The 18,424-nt window shown below is 50.5% G+C and overlaps 1 protein-coding gene across 3 annotated transcripts in view; it reads left to right on the top strand.

The window, feature by feature from the left end:
- The window catches only part of RNF123 (ring finger protein 123), a 47,709-nt gene that overhangs the window by 14,223 nt on the left and 15,062 nt on the right, over positions 1-18,424 (top strand). For 2 of the 3 annotated variants that reach the window (XM_084214345.1, XM_084214344.1), the window contains exons 16-32: positions 377-494; positions 968-1,067; positions 1,516-1,577; positions 1,667-1,738; positions 2,402-2,522; positions 3,279-3,380; positions 4,565-4,671; positions 5,178-5,376; positions 5,979-6,124; positions 6,315-6,398; positions 6,702-6,809; positions 9,363-9,540; positions 10,492-10,566; positions 10,970-11,057; positions 11,317-11,404; positions 11,529-11,613; positions 12,425-12,451. In XM_084214345.1, coding sequence (XP_084070471.1) covers positions 377-494; positions 968-1,067; positions 1,516-1,577; positions 1,667-1,738; positions 2,402-2,522; positions 3,279-3,380; positions 4,565-4,671; positions 5,178-5,376; positions 5,979-6,124; positions 6,315-6,398; positions 6,702-6,809; positions 9,363-9,540; positions 10,492-10,566; positions 10,970-11,057; positions 11,317-11,404; positions 11,529-11,613; positions 12,425-12,451 — 1,760 coding nt within the window. The remainder of the gene's footprint in view (positions 1-376; positions 495-967; positions 1,068-1,515; positions 1,578-1,666; positions 1,739-2,401; positions 2,523-3,278; positions 3,381-4,564; positions 4,672-5,177; positions 5,377-5,978; positions 6,125-6,314; positions 6,399-6,701; positions 6,810-9,362; positions 9,541-10,491; positions 10,567-10,969; positions 11,058-11,316; positions 11,405-11,528; positions 11,614-12,424; positions 12,452-18,424) is intronic. The other variant, XM_084214346.1, reaches the window with a different exon arrangement.

Here is an 18,424-nt window from a genome sequence, read left to right on the forward strand (position 1 = left end):
CAAGGACCTGTAGGTCCAGGGAGGCAGAAGCCACCTTGTCTTGAGAGATCATTTCTCAGGTCTCCTCTGCCTGACACCATTTTCTACAAATGCTTTGAGGGGAGGCAGCAGTGTTGTATAGTTCACATCCTAGTAACACACAGGAGCTCATTTCTACCTGACTGACCTCTCATACCCCTAGAGCAAAATCACTTTCAGAGCAGTCCAGCTCTGTGATAGCATTTGGGCAGCTGCTGTGACAGCTGAGTGGGGCTTTTCCAGAGGCCTCTGGATCTTGCAGTGGTAGTTTGGAAAAGAGTCTATCACTACAGCTCTGGAGGCATGCCCTGTCCCTTCTCCCAGTGTAGCTTCTGTGCTTGCTTTAACTCCAGCACAGCTTCGACGTGCTCCGTTCGGTTGTGTTCTTCTACATCAAGAGCCCTCTGCGTGTGGAGGAGGCAGGTTTGCAGGAGCTCATTCCCACCACGTGGTGGCCAAACCGCTTCACCAAGGAGGTGAGTACAAGCACTTCCACCCAGGAGGCTGAGGAAACGTTGTTGCCTGCCATTTGCATCTTCTTCTGGCTGAGGAAGGTGGATGGCCCCTATTTCCAGCTGTGTTAGCACTGGCAGATCCTACTGTTTGAGAGCTGGAGCTTTTCCATTCCCCTGTCATCTTTTTTGTCCCCTTAGAGAGTATGTTTGAGGTGTGATGCTCAGACAGGGGAGGGGGGACAGTTTACTGTGGCAACAGATTTGGAAGGGAACCTCATAGTATTTAAGGAATTGACTGGGGTGTCCTCAAAAGATCTCCTGCTATTACTCATTGCAAGGCTGGAGGAGAGCGGTTTAGGTGTCCTGCCAGCTGCAGTCACACACTGCCACATTGTTTCAGGGAGTTCCTGCTCTCCATTCTTTAAGGGAATTTCTGGCAAGACATTTTCCCTGTACAGTGCTCTCCTACTAATCAGTGTCTGTCCCCCAACCAGGGCAAGGAGAGTAAGGAGGTGAAGGAGGAGAGTGCTGAGGAGAGGCTGAGGCGTCGGGCGTATGAGAGAGGCTGCCAGCGGCTCAAGAAGCGCATTGAAGGTTTGTGGGGAAGGAGGGAAGTTGGCCAAGATTCCACACCTTTCGTGCAGCCAGCAGCTGTTTCTGAATCCTATTCACTATGTGAAGTACAGCTGTGTTCCTGCTGGGACAGGCTGTGGTGCAGAGGTGGGGGCCAGCCATGCTCTGTTCTGATGGGATATTAGGAGTGCTGGGACCCCACTGCACAGACCTGCAGCCCCCCATATGGGACAGGAGCAAACCTCTGCATTGGTTTTTAGCTATGGATGAAATTTTGCTAGCTAGTGGAGGAGAAAATTCTCAGTGGTGGGATTAGCTTTCTGCTGTCACTGGTTCTTCCTGGGCCTCCTGTGCTGAGGAGGGAGCCTTTCTCCTGGGGAGAGGATACTGCAGCATAACCTTGGGGTTAAGAGGGGTAGTTGCTCTCCAGTGCTGGTTTTCTGATGGCAGATGTGTGTCCTCCTTTTAGTAGTGGAAGGTCTCCAGGTTCAGATTCTGAAGTTGCTGCTGAACAACAAGGACAGAGGAGGGGTAAGCACTCTATGGGTCTTTTGTGGCAATATATTCAGGTGATGTGCTTTGTAAATCCTAGATTTACCACCTGTTTTTTCTTCTGCCAGGGGGAAGCCTCCAGATACATCTTCCTAAACAAATTCCGCAAGTTTCTTCAGGAAAACGCTAGCAACAGAGGGGTAAGTCAGAGGGCCAGCCTTCTGCAAGTCTGACCCTGGGGGCTTTCTGGCACCTTCAGGCTGGGAACTCTGCCCTTCTGACCAGGCTGCTTCCAGTAGTTGATCCTCTGAGGTCTAGATATGACAGGGAAAGAGGAGGGGGAGATCTGAGGCTAGAAACCAGGCAAGTTAGGCAAGTCCTGTGCAGTGATTTATAGGAAAATGGTCCTTGGGAAGTCTTAGGTGGGACCTGAATATCCTCCTATAGCCCCTCAGGGAATATGGCTGTGGAGTGCTCTGCCACAGTGGGGCTCCTGTCTTTGGCATCCTCCACGCTGCCTGGGTGAGGATTGTTCCTCTGGCCCTGGTTAGGCTGTTGGCCTGAGGCTTTGGGAGGCAGGCATCCACTGTGTAGTAAACCCCTTCTTCACTTGCATCCTTGTGTTCATCCTCATCTTTCATGATGGAGTGTGTGTTATCCCTCATCCTCTGTCAGACCAGTGACAGAAGTGTCCCAGGACTTCCTGGAGGTGGAAACTGCTGTCCACCATCAGGTCTGGGCTCTCTGCCAGAGCTGTAAGCTAGAGATGAGAACACAAAAGTTTCTGCCTGCTCCATGTAGCCCTTTGGCCTGAGATGCACTTTTACACCTGCCCTGATGCTGAACTCTCATTCTTGCCCTAGAACTTGGCTGTGCTGTGCCCACCAGAGTACATGGTGTGCTTCCTGCATCGGCTCATCGCTGCCCTGCGCTACTTCTGGGATGGCCACAAAGCAAAGACCCCAGCTTCCCTGAGCAGTGAAGGTGAGGCCTGGGGGAGAGGCTTTGCAGGCTTTTCTGTGGTTAGGACGAGGTTTGCCCTTGGGAGTGCTTTCCAGGATGTTGGACATTTTATGTCTCTAATGAGTGCCTGAGCCTTCTGCCACCTTGGGGAGTTCCTGTGTGCAGATCTACTGCAGTCAGCATCCAGATCTGAGACTTGCAAAAGGACACCTGTACTGTTTGCTATTCCCCTGTCTGCTCTGGAGCAGAGTCCAATATTGACTGTGGGGCTGTGGAAGGGCAGCTCAGTGATCCATTAGTCAGAGTTTCAGGGAAGATATTTTTCTGATTTTGGAGTTCCCAGACTGTGGAGATAAGGGGAAACTAAATTAGTGCCAGTTGCTTTCCCACCCTTAGACCCCACTGGTATTCCCTCTCCTTACTTTAGGCTGACCTTTTCTCTAGACTCAATAAGTGCCTTACTATCCCTGTGGGACTAAGTGGCAGAGCTGGAGTAGCCAGGTGGAGAGCTGCCAAGGTATCTGCTGATCCAGTTTACCCGTGACTGTGGCTGGAAGGAGGAAGTGCTGGCAGTCTTGTTGATGGCCATTGGTTGCTCCTCTTTCTGCATGGATCTAATGCTTGCTCCATTGTGGAAATCACCTCTGCCTTAATGGCCTGTGCTTTTATTACAACAAGTTGTCCCTAACTGTGGGTCCTGGGGTCTGCTTTAGGAGCCCTTACATGACTTTGTGCATCTTGTGCATGGAAAAAAACAAATCTCCTCCTCTGTTTCAGAGGCCTATGTCCCTCCTCAACTCTTCTATAATGGGAAGGTGGATTATTTTGACCTTCAGCGACTTGGAGGTCTTTTGTCTCATCTTAAGAAGACTCTGAAAGGTAAGTGCTCTCATTGCTAATATCTGAATCCAGGTCATGGATGGAATTCATGCAAGACATTCCAGGGAGGGGGCTGTGGGTAATGAATTTTGATTAAATTCAGGGAGAGGAAACTTGAATTTTAATGAGATTCAAATTACTTTGAAGAGGACACCGCACCTCTCAGGTGGAGTGTCCTTTAAATTAACAGTTTACTGTTTGTATCCTTGAATTGGGCATGCGGCAGTTGGAGGAAGGGAATAGTCTGGGAATACCCTCTGGTATGGTGCTCTTGCTGCACCACAGCCAAGGGCTGGGATCTGTCAAAGCACTGACCATCAGCTGGGCTCTGCTGGGTGTGAAGGATGCCCAGGATTTACTTGGAGCATTACTCTGGGCAGGGAGGAGCAGCCCTGTGTATGTACTGCAGCTGTGTGTGTGCAGCACACTCCTCTGGCACTAGGCTTCCAAAGCCTGCCTTGTGCAAGGGTTAGAAACCCTTTGGCATTCTCTTGGACTTGGTTTGTCTCACCTTTGAGCCACAGGTGCTTGCCTTTGGCTCAGATATCTCTTCTCCTTCCCCTGTGTGTTTGCAAGATGAGGACCATTTTCTGTCTCATGTTGATCCCTGGCTGTTCAAGATTAGATTACTTACCTTGAGAACCACGTTATCTCCTCTGGTTTCTTACCAAGAGGCCAGCTTATCCTGGCCAGCTGTAAAGACAGAGCTGTGGACTAAAGAACACATTCTTCAGGCTTTGTACAGTGTAGCCATCAGCATAGGCTTCCTCTGGGTGTGTGTCTCAGTCCTGGTGACTTAGGGACACACCATGGGACAGCATTGAAGAGCTGAAGGCTTAAAATATGGTCTCAGGCAGAGAGTTGCCATTCCTGCACTAGTCGAGCTTGGCCCTGGTGTTTGTCTCCTGGTTCCTCAGTTATCCTATTTGTAGCTGGCAGGACCAGGAGCAGAAATAGGTCCTGGGAGGGCAGCACCTGCTGCTGCTGCTTAGTCTCTGTTCCTTTTGAAAGGGCAGATCTGTTCCTTGTCAGGAAGATTGGGACAGGTGAACTTGTTCTTATAGAGCATCCAACTTTTCTGGCTGCTTCTCTACTGCTGAGAAGCAGGAAAGAGGATGAGTCTTCCTCATGGTAAGTGAAGAGTGACTCCTGTATTCATCAGTGCTTTGGTGTGCTCTGTGCAGATGACCTGGCTGCAAAAGCCAACATCCTGATCGACCCTGCGGAGCTGCAGGCAGTGACTATGGATGATCTTGATGAAGATGAGGAATCAGCAACATCAGCAGCACAGGTGAGTTGGGTTATTCACCTGTGGGGGCCCTAATGCTGGGGCAGCCAGTTGGGCCTCTGGCTAGAAAGGCTTTGCTTTACAGCAAGGCAGGGTTGGGCCAGGACTGTTACCAGTCCATGGGCAAGCAGATAAACATCTGCACTTGGATGAGAGTCACTGGAGATCAGTGAAGTCCTGGCTCCGCCAAGTTTGAGCAGCAAAATTTTCTGTGCTCTGCTCTCTCACCACCCACTGATCTGAATGTGCTGCCTCCACTCCATGGCAGATCTTGGTGCTTGCATTTGGAAAGGTGTAAGGCAACTGTGGACAGAGCAGCTTCTTGCCATGCAGGTCTGCTGTTTGTGCCTGGCATGTGCCCTTGGAGGAAGAACTTACCCATTTGCTGCTCTGCCTGCTCATCTTCCAGTGGCCACTGTGCATCTATACCAACATCCTTGCAGGGTCAAGGGAGGAACAGCAGGCAGCCAGACACAGCTGGAACTGTTTCTCCCTTCATTTCCTTCTAGTCCCAGCGCCCCTCTGCCGCCCTGGCCATCGGTGGAGCTCTTGCCAGGCCTGCCTGGCTCAGCTCCCCCACCCTGGGCCGGGCCAACCGGTTCCTGAGCACAGCAGCTGTCAGCCTGATGAACCCGCGGCGGCCCCTGGGAGCCCTGGAGAAGATCAAAGTGCTGACGCTGCGCGCGGAGCAGCGCACGCGGGAGGACAGTGAGTACTGCTGGCTGCTGCCGTGGCACAGCTGGGCCCTGCCAGAATGGCATCTTCCAGCTCCCCAGAGGAACGCAATCTCCTTACTGCCAGCATTGCTCCTGCCCGTTGCCAGGGCATGCTGACACCCAAAAGACCCCTTTGCCATCCTGAACATGACACTGGTGATGCTTTCACCCTCTGTGTGTAAGGAGATGCTGCCTTGGTTCCTCCAAATGCAGTGAGACTTTGCAGGAAGGCAGTTCAGAGGCGGCTGTAGCCACACGTGGTCTGAAGACAGGCCAGCCAGAGGATGATGTGTGCAGCAGCAGCACTGTTGCTGTTTGGGTGGACCAGGCAGACCTCTGAAGCATGTACAGGGCTTGAGGAAGTGGAATTTGCATGACTTGGGTCTGTCTGAACAGATCTGACAGGTCAGCCTGATGTCTCAGCAAGATGAGAATGCTGTGGTAGTGTCGTATCTAGTGAATCCCATGGGCTGGGAAGAAGCTCCATGTTTCAGAGGCACATCAGGGCTTTGGTTTCAGAGAGGAGCAGGCAGAAGCTGAGGTGCCAAAATGCCTTGCTAAGAGCTTCTTTCCTGTCTTGGGAATGCATTGCAGTTGAAGGCACCCATGGAAACGATGGTTTGTTACTGGGCAGACCCCCGGAAGAGCCAGACCAGCCCATCACTGAGAACTCCCTCCTGGAAGTCCTGGATGGGATAGTGATGATGTACAACCTCAGTGTCCACCAGCAGCTTGGGAAGGTAAGTGGTACATGCTGTGCAGGAATCCATTTCCCCAATGTCCATGCTTCTACACCGACTCTGTTTTCTGCTTATTTAGTGACTGTGTGTGCCCTGTCCTTCTGCCAACCTCCACTGGAATTGTGGTTGCATGCTTATATGTTTAGGGGGAAAAAACTCTTATTTACTGCTGAAATCTGCTGCTTTTCAGATGGTTGGTGTGTCAGATGATGTGAATGAATATGCCATGGCACTGAAAGACACAGAGGAAAAAATCAGCCGCTGCCCAAAGAGGGTAAGTGTCTCTGGATTCCCAGCTCTTACCAGATACCCAGCTTCCTTCTCTGGCAGGGTGAAGTCCTGCTACCCAACTGTACTAGCATCTGCATCAGGCCTTGTGGGCTTCAGCTGAGACTGATAAGTGCTTTTTATAGCACTGATTCCCACTCCCTCCACAGAAATGCTGCTGACCCCTTTCCCCCCTGCCAGTACTCCCCAACTAGCCCCAAGGTGGTATAGGCTTTTGCATTGTTTGTTCATAAAACGAATGCTATAAATGGCAGTGACATCTGCCCTCACATTTCTGCACTCTTTTCAGAGGAGAGACATCCATGAGGAACTGCTGAAGAGCCAAAAGGTCTTCTCCGAGAAGCTCAACCACCTGAGCCGGCGCCTCGCTTGGATAAATGTCACCATTTATTCCAAGGTGGGCAGGAGCATAACATGAGCAGCTGAAAGGAGACCAGTGAGCCTCTGCATCTCTGCTGCTTGGCTCACATGTCACAGGTGTCATTTTCTTGGTGTTGAAGCAATGTCAATGATTTCTGGGGCTGCTTTTTCCCTTGTGTGTTGTGTATCAGAGACTCCTTTCTAGGCTTAGCCCCTCTCCTGTCCCCCAGTGTCCCATAGTGATCAGCCCAGTCTGATCTGTTCATGATGCTGTAGGCTTTCCCTTAGGGCACTGCAGAAAAAAGGGTGCAGATCAAAGGGACATTCCGCCCTCAAGACATGTCAGAGGATAGAGGCTACTGTGAATCATTTCCCAGAGCTGTGCTGTGTCACAGGGGATCTCACTACTGCAGCTGCTCCTGGAATCTGTGGGATCTAAGTCAAGGGGGTTCTTGTTCAGGTGTTCTGCCCTTCTTCATTTGGTTCCCATGCAGAGTGTGTATTCCACATTTACTAATGCAGTGGCTGTTTGCAAAGGTTATCCCTTTTCCCCCAAGTTCACCATTTTGCGTAAAAGCTTTGGTCTGTTTTCTTGCAAGCAGTTCTGCTGACTTCCATTGCCTTGCCCTATCTCTCTTTGTGGCTTTTGTGTGTCCCAGGACGTAAACAGGGAGGGGAAGAAGAGTTCTTATGAACACATCTAGCAGAAGTGCAGTGGCTGATCCTGACTCATCAGCTCTTTGCTCATCCCCTCCTTCCCTCCCAAGCAGGATTGCAAGGTGAAAGCTCTCCAGCTGCATTAGCAAAGCCTATGGCTGCCAGAAAATAATCCTTTCTTCCCAGACTGCTCTGGAAAGGCTGCGGGGCATCACCAGGGTGCACTGCAGGTATCACTGTGCTGGCCCAGGCAGAAACACTATTCATGTCTCTAGATGATCCTTTGTCATACTAAACCAGGACTGCAGTGTCACCTTTCCTGATGAATCAGCAGCATCTGGGACTGAAGGTTACAGCCTTCCCTGTCTGTGGTTTGTGCTGCTGTCCTGGCCTGCATGGCCCACAGGGAGAGCAGGAAGGTGCCCCAGGGGCACAGTGAGCTTGGGGAATGTGGCTGCACTGAGGAACGTGTGCCTTCAGGGCTCCATCTCACAGTCAGCTCAAGTCCCTGCTCTTTCCCAGTGGAGGCATCCATCCAGCAGCTCCTGCTTCTCTGGGAGTTGTGTGTGCACTGGAGGATCTCATCTGTATGATCACAGCTGCTGCTGTTGGAGAGAAGGAGCCTGGTTCCGTCTAGAGGTGAAGTCCTGCTCTGTGCTGAGGTGTCAAAGCATGGCAGAGGCTGCTCCTTCCTCAAGGGAATTAGCCACTGGTTTATTCTGGGAGATTCAAAGTTAGACAAGGGAGTGCTACTGCTTAGAAACACTGGTAGTTTTAAAGCACATAATTCTGCCTTCAAAACATCCCAGTAGAAATTGCAGCTTATTTTATTAGAACACTGTATTTATCTATCTCACTGGCTAATCACATTTTTGTATCCTCTTGGTGTAGGCTTTCTTCTAGCTTGGTAATACCTGAAATTATGCTTGAGGTTGTCAAGTCTTAAAGCCAAATGCAGCTTTTTCAACCTTAGTGTTGTTCTGCACAGTTGCTTTTTATCTTGAAATAACACTTTGGCTGAGATGTGGGTCAGTGTTGAGAAGATGTGTGTTAGTCAGTTTAGTTGAGTTGTACTAGTTCAGCCTAATTTACAGAATAAACCCATGAAAATCTCCCAAAGATGGTAACAACATACTTTAGAAAAGACATGAAGCAAATGAAATGCCTTATCTGCACCTCTGATTTTAATTTTATCTTAAATTAGAAGTGTAACCCTTCTCCATCTATTTTTATGGAAGTAGCTATTGCTTATGCTATTTCTTGGCATTGCAGGATATGAAATAATCTTTCCTCTTTTTATGGCTTTGGTGGCGCCCATTTTTATAGCTTATAGTTATGTAGATGACCTTAAATTTCCTGGTTTTAATTTAGGACCCTCTGATTTTTGTTTAGAGAGACAAGAGGCTGATGTTCCTCGGGACAGTAAATCTGGTTGAATGGCTGGCACAGAACCTGAAGGGTTGTGGCTGCCTATTGCAAAGATCTGAGCTGGTGTGAGCTTTTCAGCCTGTTCCCATTTAATCCCCACAATGGACCAGCTTTATTTCCAGCAGATTTCTGAAAAGTGCTAGTGCCTGCTTTCCTTCAGCAGTGTCCTTGGAATCAAAAGTCACATGCTTGTTTGCCAGACCTGTGTGGTTGCACATGCCCTGGTAAGAAGTAGTGCTTGGAGGGTCTCAAGGCTTGGTGAGACAAAACCATCACAAATGGTGAGAGTCATGCTCTGTGCTGGAGGTCAGTGTAGAGATCTCTGGTTGTCTCTCCCAGCTGCCGCTTCTGTGGCTTTATGGAAAGACCAAATAGCGCAGCTCTGGTTACTGAACAAGATCTGAGCAAGATCTCCATTATGGGGATGTTTCTGAGTGTGATGCTGGTGGCTGTTTCTCCCAAGAGAAGCTGTCAGCTGACTGGGAGTTGTGTTTTTTCTGGGCAGGAGAAGATGCAGGATATCTACTGGCTGCTGCGCGTGTGCATCCGCACCATCGAGCACGGCGACAGGACGGGCTCGCTTTTCGCTTTCATGCCAGAATTCTACCTCAGCGTGGCTATGAACAGCTACAGTGCACTCAAGAACTACTTCAGCCCTGTCAACAGCATGGAGGAACTTCCAGGTGAGGGGGTGGGGACAGCTTCCTCCTTCTGGCCTGATAAAATCTAAAGCAAGCCATGTCCTGATGGTGAAGTGGTAGTTGGGCATCTTCCTTTCTGTGTCTGTTCCTGGTTGTGATGTGCTGCACCAGTGCATTGTCTGAGCTGTGGGGCAGGTGGTGAGCTGTTGTCACTGTGCTCAGATAGGGAGCCCATGCCTTGTCTGAAGCTGTCACAAGGGCTGGCTGTAGTGAAAATCACTGGCAGCTATGGATTGTGTTTCCAAGGAGATATCAGGAATGAGCTGGGGTGCTGTAAGATGTGATTGCCTCAGTAATTTCTACCACAGCCTTCTGGTTTCTGGGTGGGAGAGGATGTTCCATGAGTGCAGAAATTGGGACTGCTTTCGAATTCCCCTAGGATTTGAAGATGTTCCTATGGATATGCTAGGAGTTTGTGTTTAGGTGGATTCTGTCTGTGCACATTCTGTGCTTTCCTGGCTAAATGACCTCTCAGAGCTCTTAGCAAATAGTTCTGTGCTTTCCAGAGCCCTTGAAGGTAAGAAAAGCTTCTCTTCTGACCAACAGGACATAGCTGAAGTGCTCTTGTTTGGGCAAGAGCAGACTTGAGCAGTAGCAATTTCTACAGTGCATGCAGGCTGGACATGGCTTTTTTGCACAGACCTAGGGTCCTCTTTGTGTTGCTCAGCCTCTTCTGCACCAGACACTTCTCCCTTGCCATCCAGCTCTATTGCATGGTTTTATCTTTCCCTGAATAACTGTTTCAGTCTCTGCTCTTCTGGAAGTGAATGTGTCTTCCCAGCTCTCTGTTTTGACAACTGGACACACAACTAAGCTGCAGGTAGCTGTAGTAGAAATTCATTCCATGGCCAGTGCCATGTCCACGGGAGCACTGGGACCAGAGGGCTTCCCCTCAGGCTGTTGCCATGACCCTGCTCCCTCCTTCTCTTGCAGGCTATGAAGAGACCCTTATGCGCCTCGCTGCCATCCTGGCCAAGCATTTTGCTGACTCGAGGATTGTGGGCACAGGTGAGGCTGCATTCCTGTGCTTTTGGGGTGACAATGTCACGGGCTGGCCAGTGCCACTGTCAGTGGCTCACCAGGCTTCTGCTGGGATCTGTCTGCTGAATCTGTTCGGTGCCCATGCCTCCACATTCAAAATGAGGCTGGGTACTGTCCTTACCCTGCTTGTGGCAGGGTAGATACGTGACCTAGGACACCCTTTTGAGAGCAGGACTCATGTCCCAGCTGCCTGCATGTCCAGTCTGGGCTTACTTCTTAGCTGCCTGAGCCTAAGCATGCTCTCCATGTCAGCAGGGACAATGTGCCTCTACATGAGGGCCAGTGCCTCCCAGCCAGTGGCATTCAGGTGCTCCCTGGTGTGCTGTGTGTCCCTGGGTGCCTGGCCTAGTCCCTTGTCATTCCTCCCCAGACATCCGGGACTCCCTGATGCAGGCGTTGGCCAGCTATGTCTGCTACCCCCACTCGCTGCGTGCTGTAGAGAGGATCCCAGAAGAGCAGTAAGTGCTGCCCTGCCTGTTCCTGGGGAGCTGGGGCAGGGCTGGGATGGTGGCAGGGCTGGGTGAGCGAGCAGGAGGGCTGCCAAGCACCACTGAGGGTCCATGAGTTGCCAGCAGGGGGGTGGAATTGATTTGGGAGCCTTCTGTCACCCTTTTACCAGTGGCTTTGCTGTGCCCCAGCTTCATGGGTCCTACTGTGTGTGCTGTTCAATCTCCTGTTCCCAAACCCTGTGGGCTGACCTGTGTCCCTGTCTGGCAGGAGGGTCTCCATGATGAAGAACCTCCTGGCTCCCTATGAGCAGCGACCCTGGGCACAGACCAACTGGATCCTCGTCAGGCTGTGGCGGGTGAGCATCCTTCATCCCTGCCCCTCTCAGCAGCTGGGGCTGCTGGGACATTGAACATTTCACTTTCCAGTAGCAGCAAAACTGTTTTTCAGCCTCTAAGATCTTTCCTTGTCTCTTTTGCCAGGGCTGTGGCTTTGGATACAGATACACACGGCTCCCACACCTGCTGAAAACCAAGCCTGAGGATGCCAGCCTCCCCAGCCTGCAGAGTGAGTGGGGCAGGGACTGGCACTCAGGGCTGTGATAGGTGCTGAGGGAGTTCCAGCCTCTTCCTTAGCAGCTTTCCCTGTGGGCCAGGCCAGCTGTTGGGATAGTGGCCCAAGTAGGGTGTTCCTGGCCAAATATCCAGGCCTGGTTTTTACAGCCTGGCCATCCCCAGCCTCTCTGATGATTTGGGCATGCCAAATGATGAGTTACATCCACCATAAGTAGGGGTTCTGCCCTCCAAAGGAGAGGAGAGAGGCCCAAGTCTGCATCCTTACCAGAGTTTTAGCCTGAGAGAAAGCTCTGCCATGTGCACCATGAACAGCTGCTGAGGGAAGAGCTGTCACGTTTGCCAAGCAGCAGGTGCCCTGTGAGTGGGAGTGGGTGCCCAAGGAGACAGGGCACTGTGGGAGTTTGCAGTCAGGGAGTGTTTTATCCTGGCATCTCTCAGAGCCTGGCAGGGCCTGTCCTGCCTTGGGCACTGCAGTTTGCTTCTCAGCACTGTCACTGAGCTGAGGAGTTTCTCAGCTCTGTTGTGGGTGAGAAATATATGGGGAGAAGTTGCCTTTCTTGAGCTGAAGAACATGTCCCCAGCTTTACCCTCACAGGTTCTGGGCTTGTGTGGATACATTCCTGATGCCCCTCCACTGTGGAAAAGGCTTTGTGCCAGATTTTGTTCCTGGCGAGCTGCTCGGGAATGGGGGACAGAAGGACAGGTGGCACATGGAGGTGTATGCTGAGCCCTGTCCAGGGAGCTGCCTGTCTGTTCTAACAGAACTCTTGTTCTCTTTTCTCTCTCCTGTCCATGGTGCCCAGGAGATCTCTCTGTTGCTAGTTTCCAGAGTAAGTTTGTTGTGTGACCTTCTCTTGTCTGGTGGAGTAGCTTTAGAGAGCTCCCTGCTTCCCCTCTTCTGCCTAGAGAGACTCTTCTTTGTAGGCAGAGAGCTTCACAAGTGACTTTTTTCCTCAGTTCCATCCCTGGGAGAAGCCATGGGGGCTGTGCCCATGTGTCAGTGTCTGAGGCTGCATCATGGACCTGCTCTTGCAGCTGTTTTACCAGGGTTAGCTCTGGGGTCAGAGCCCTGCTGGAGGGGTTCCTCTCAGCCTTAGATGAGATGGAGAAGCCCTGGCACACCTGCAGGGGGGATTTCATGGCTGTCCCTCACTCTCCTACTGCACAGCCAAGGCACTGAGTGGCTGTCACCAGTCCTGTGGGGTGGTACCCTAGCTCAGCCCATCCTGGGGAGCTCTGGGGCAGCAGCAGAGCTGCTCAGCTCTCGAGGCCTTGCTCCACACATCGTGTGGCTCCACACAGTCTGAGCCTGAGCCCAGAGTGGCCCTGCTGCCTACTGGGGACTTACTCTTGGGAGGGCTATTTTAAGGCTCAACCAAATCAATAATGAATGCTGATTTAATTGAAGAGGGACAGGGGACTCAGATGTGTCCTTGAGATGCTGCCCAGGGAAGGAGGGTTAGATGACCCCCCCCCTCCCCTTCACACCCATCAGTCTTCACCTTGTTGCAATTTGAGCACTGGCAGAGTCAATGGGACAAACTGCTGAGCTGAGGAAATCCCTGCTTGTCTGGATCTGCTGCTGCAGGCCAGTCTGAAGGGAGTGAGCAAATGTCTCTTCTGTGGTGCTCCAGCCTTGTCTTGCTTTTGGGATGCTTCCTTGGAAGACTGCACAGGTGGGGGAGGTTTGCCAGGCTGCCTCACAACATCCATGGAACACCCAGAGCACAGACTGCCTGGTCTCCTCTGCTGCCTCTTGCCTGTGCTCACTGAGGGTGAGCAGTGGGTGCTGTCGGGCTTAGCCCAACGGGGCAGAGGCTCAGAAAGGCCATCTGTGTCCCTGCTTGTTCCTAGAGTTATTCCTCAGCTCCACTGGCACTGAACAGCCCTCATGCAAACAGAGCTCTGCCTGTTTGGCTCGTGAGAGCAGACAGGGGTAGTTGTGCTTACTGGTGCTGCAGGGACTTGTTTTGCTTTCACCATGATGTGTTGGCAGGGCCAGGTGCTGTCCTGGCACACACAGGTGCTGCAGGGACTTGTTTTGCTTTCACCATGAGGTGTTGGCAGGGCCAGGTGCTGTCCTGGCACATACACAGCAGGAGCAGCAGTGGTGGCTCCATGCTGGGCCCAGCCTGGCTTGGAAAAGCAAGAGCTGCAAGGTGGCTTCAGATTGTATCACAGGGCTGCTCTGCCCCAGGCCTTCTGCCCACGCAGCCCTCAGGTGGAGGGAAGGTAGGTGGGACCATGAGATCATTGAGCTGAGGTGTTGTGCAGCATGGGCCAGAGAGTTCACTCATGTCCCCTTCCCAAGTCCAGCAAATTGCCTAAGCTGAAGAGGACTTTCAGGAGGAGATCCCACCTTGATCTGACAACACCAAAAGCATCAGCTGGTAGTAGGTGAACTGTCCAAGCCCTTTTGATGGTGATTGGTCACCCTCAGAAATAAATCCATAGCTTATGATTCCTGATGGGAGTCATAGAATGGTTTGGATTGGAAGGAACCTTAAAGCTCATTCTTGTTCCAACCCCCTGCCATGAGAAGGGACACTTTCCACTTGACCAGGTTGCTCCAAGCCCTGTCCAGCCTGGGTGTAAACACTTCCAGGGATGGGGTGTCCATAACTTCTCAGGGCATCCTGGGCCAGGCCCTCACCACCCTCACAGTAAAGAATTTTTTCCTGATATCTAATCTAAACCTGCTCTCTCTCAGTTTGAAGCCATTCCCCCTACCTAACCTCACCTTCCGCCTTCCACTGCTGCTGCCCTGCCTTTCTCTGCCTTACAGCATTTTATTCTTCAGAAGCACTTGTGTACCAGGGTGAACTCATTTCTTGGTCCTTTTCAGTGGTGAAAAATGCATGGCCTCTCTTTCTTATTCAGCAAGGGGTTTTGCTTTTCTGTGAGCCCTGTGGGGTGTTCACCCTTGCCATGTTTTTAGTAGCCCCAAAGGTTTTGGTGCCATGCAGGTGGGAACCTTCCCCGATGTGCTGGTCATGGAGCCAAAGCTCACCTTAGCTGGTTTGCCAGGGCTTTGCTTTGGAGGCACACAGGATCCCAGGAGCCCTGGGCCATCCTGATGCCTCACACCCAACCTCATGGATGTCTCATCCCCCAGGTGCTGCCTGCTTTGCTTTGCCTCGCCCTACTGCCTCCCCTTTGCTCCTCTCAATGCATCTCTGAACAGGCACTGATGTGGGCTCACAGATACATCTGGAGCCTTTCAAAATCTCACATTGCTGTTGGGTGGAGCTGCTTTGCTTCTGAACCTGGTCCATTTGGGGCTTTCCTCTTCTGTGCTTAAGCTCTACTGTAAATGCTGCTGTGTCCAGAGATCCCCTTGGGCTGCTGACCGAGAGGTTTCACAATTAGCCCTGTTAGAAATCTTGCTGGGTCATTAGCAAACTATAAAAGTACCTAATTACCTTCCTGTGATAGAAGTACGTGACTGCTTCTTTACCATTATCTAGCAGGAGCACTTATTGAAGGCTTCCACTTCGCCTGCTTTATTAATTTTTAACTCTCTCTAATAATGGGTTTCTGCTACTGTTATACTTTCTGCCATTACTACTTCTATTAAATAATTCTGCTCTATTTTTTTCCTATAGTTGAAATAACTTTGCATTACCATGGTCAGTCAAGGATGTTTATGTCTTCTCCATCTATTACCCCTTTTCTCCTTGCTTTTGCCTACCATTTCCTATGTTTGATTATGTTCACTTTACCTCCTATGTTTTAACTTGTGTCTTTGCTTCATTCATGCTCTCAGTGACCCTTTTAACCCAGGTGCTTGCTGGAGCACTGGGGTTCCTCACAATCTTCTTAAAGAACTCTGTGTTTTAATTCACTGTTTTCCCTACCTAGATTTTCTTTTCCTCTATTCTGTTTATATTTTTGCAGGGAAGTTTCTGTTGTGGAAACATCAGATGTATCTACAACCCCTTGGTTCCACGCTCTGTTGCCCACATTAAATGTATTGAGGTCAAAATTTCTGGCCTTGAAAAACTGCCAATTTCTGTTCCAATGACTGATGTTTATCTGCCATAACGAAGGCTAAGCCACGATTGAGTGGCTTTTGTATTAGGGAGGTACAAATTTTGAAGCATTGATGACTTACTAGTGCCAGGATCAAGATAGTTTCCCCATCACTGAGTATCCACAGGCTCCCTGTGAAATGACATCCCTGCCTGCAGTGGCACATAAGGGATGTGACATTGCCCAGGAGGGCAGTGGTAACTCAGGTGGGTGGGAATATCCCAGCAAATATGAACATATTGCCAATAAAGATGGGCACAGCACCAGAACTGGGTTTTGCATTCCAGTAATAATTATCTCATCTGGGAGCTTGTGCAAGGAATGAAGCTGTTTGTGCTGTATTCCAGGGCTTGATCCTTGTGTTGCTTTCAAAGAGTAGCAGTGATCTTAGCATCTTAAGATTCAGAATCCTCTTGGGATCAACAAAAGCCAAGGAAATAATTGTTTCCTGGTGTTAGGTTTAAAGCCTTCAATAAACCTATTTACCTGTGGAGAGGTTTGACAAAAGGCACCAGTTTTCAGTGCTCTTATGTCTGGCACAGTCTGCCAGCACCAGGAAAAGTATTTAAGAACTCAGAATTGCAGAATCACACCACTCATTTAAAAAAACCTGTAAGGAAATAGTCATTGACTAAAAATCAGAATAAAGCAAGTTATTACAAGCATGGGACCATCCTTCAAAAAACCAAAGCTGCCTTCAAATGAGGTAGACTTTGGCTGGGCAGCTCATCCTGGGATCTGTCCTGACTTGCAGCGTTAGTAAAAGAGGCTTTGGCAGCAGACCAGCAGGACAACATGCAGAGTTCATCCATGAGGAGTGGTGATCTCTGCCTAGAACTGCTTTGATACTTGAAGACTGGAAAGGGACTACTATGTCAGCAGTTTTAACAAAAAGCAGTTTTTACGTGCTGAAGGGAGGCTGGGAAAAAAAAGGCAGTAAAAACTTAACCCTGCAAGAAGACCTTTCAATTCTGAATGACTGGGAGAGAAAACATGGATAGAATTCAGCCTCACCAAGTGTAGAGTGGTGGAGTAAGAGTGTGCTGTGCCCCTGCAGCCATCACTGACAGAGGAGTCAAGGTGTGCCCCAGCATTGACTCCTGGGCTTCTCCTCTTGTGCCTCAGGACCAGTTCCTGAGGGTTATCCTTGAACTGACAACCTGTTCTAATCTTTTAGAGAAGAGCAGCTTGATGTTCAGTCAAAGGGCAAATTACACAACAGGAATTATGAGGAAAGCAAACCAGAACAAAACCAAAACCACATTATGCCTTCGTGCAAATCTGCCGCGTGCTTGTGGTTTGGATGCTGCGTGTGCTTCTGATTGCACCTCTCCAAGGAAAACCTGGCAGAGGTGTTGGGCTTCAGGGAGGTGTGGCAAAAGGGAAAAAGATGGGACAGTTTCAGTGGGAGAAACTGCACTGGCTGGGGCTGATCCTGTTTAAAGGACTGTCATGGAGGTGTGGAATCACAGCTAGCTGGAGGAAGTGACTGGAGAGGGGCATCTTGCTCTCTCTACCACCAGAAGGAAGGGGTTACAGAGAATAAATATTAACAAATAAAGTGAGTAGGAGCCAAGCTCCAATCTGAATTCCTCCTGCTACACATAGCTGAACTGTGGAATGTTGCTCTGGGCCATGTTTAATGCTAAAGGCTTACACAGTTTCAGAGGACTCTGGGCAAGAAATCCCCAGAGGACCAATAAATATGTAAAAAGGATGTCTGGCTTGGCCAGTCCCCGAGCCACGTGTAGCCAAAGGCTGGGAAAGTACATGTGGGTGGGAGCAGGACATCAAAGACATTTGTTGTGATGAAATCCCTCCCAAAAATGAGCTTTTAGGCAGGATCAAAGCTGGGCCACTGGCCTGCTTGGGGTTATTATGCACTGTGAGATTCAGTGAGTGTCCTCCATAATAACAGAAGTTCATTGCACTTGCTAGTGGGTATTCACAGAATAATTTGTCCTGTTTCCATTTCAGATGACAGTCTCCTGTCATCCCTCCCTGGCTTTGCTAATCCCAGCTAGCAATCTGCCTGTAGTTGTGCCTTGCTTCTTGATCCCTGTGGATGTGATGGAAGTTGTCCTGTGTTTGCTTTTCCACTCTGGCCCTTCAAGAAGGCTGCAACCCCAGAGAGCTTCTGCAATCACAGCACAGCTTGTTCCTCTGGGCATGGCAGTCCTGGTGCTGCCAGGGTTTCCACCTGCTGTTTCTAATAGCTTCTAGTAGAGGAAAATGTAGTTAGATTGGGGTTTTTCCCTATAGTTGGTAAATCTGCCCTGAGTTTTGGGCTGAACTCCAATACCCTTCCCTTGTAGTATTGAAGGTTCTGTGAGCCTCTTGCTGATAGTGGGTCCTTCTGCTGGTGAGCAGCATCTGTCCCATTTGTGCCCCCTTCTTTTCCCTGCCCATCCATGGGGGCTGGTGTCCCACAGCCCTGACTGTGCTTCCCAGCTGCTGGCCCTGACCTCCTTTGTGGTCTTGATAGTGAGGAAGTCCCGAAATGACATGCCACAAAACCGAGGGGATGTGTCCGTGCTTGGGCTGAACCTGTCTGGGGAGTGTGGGCAGCTCTGCTTGAGCCTACTAAGGGCAGAACCAGCCTCAGCCCCATACAGAAGCCTCTCAGGAGTGGGATTTACTGGATACCTTCCTCCCCACACACAGGCAGACAGGCAAGGCCATGTGAGGCCAGGGTGGCTGTGCTGGCTCCGGGCAGCTGCTGCCACACTGGTATCAGGAGCAATTAATGCTGAGCTGACCATGGGCCTCTG

Source organism: Fringilla coelebs, assembly GCF_963513975.1.
Source record: "Fringilla coelebs genome assembly, chromosome: 13".
NCBI classification, from domain to species: Eukaryota; Metazoa; Chordata; class Aves; order Passeriformes; family Fringillidae; genus Fringilla; species Fringilla coelebs.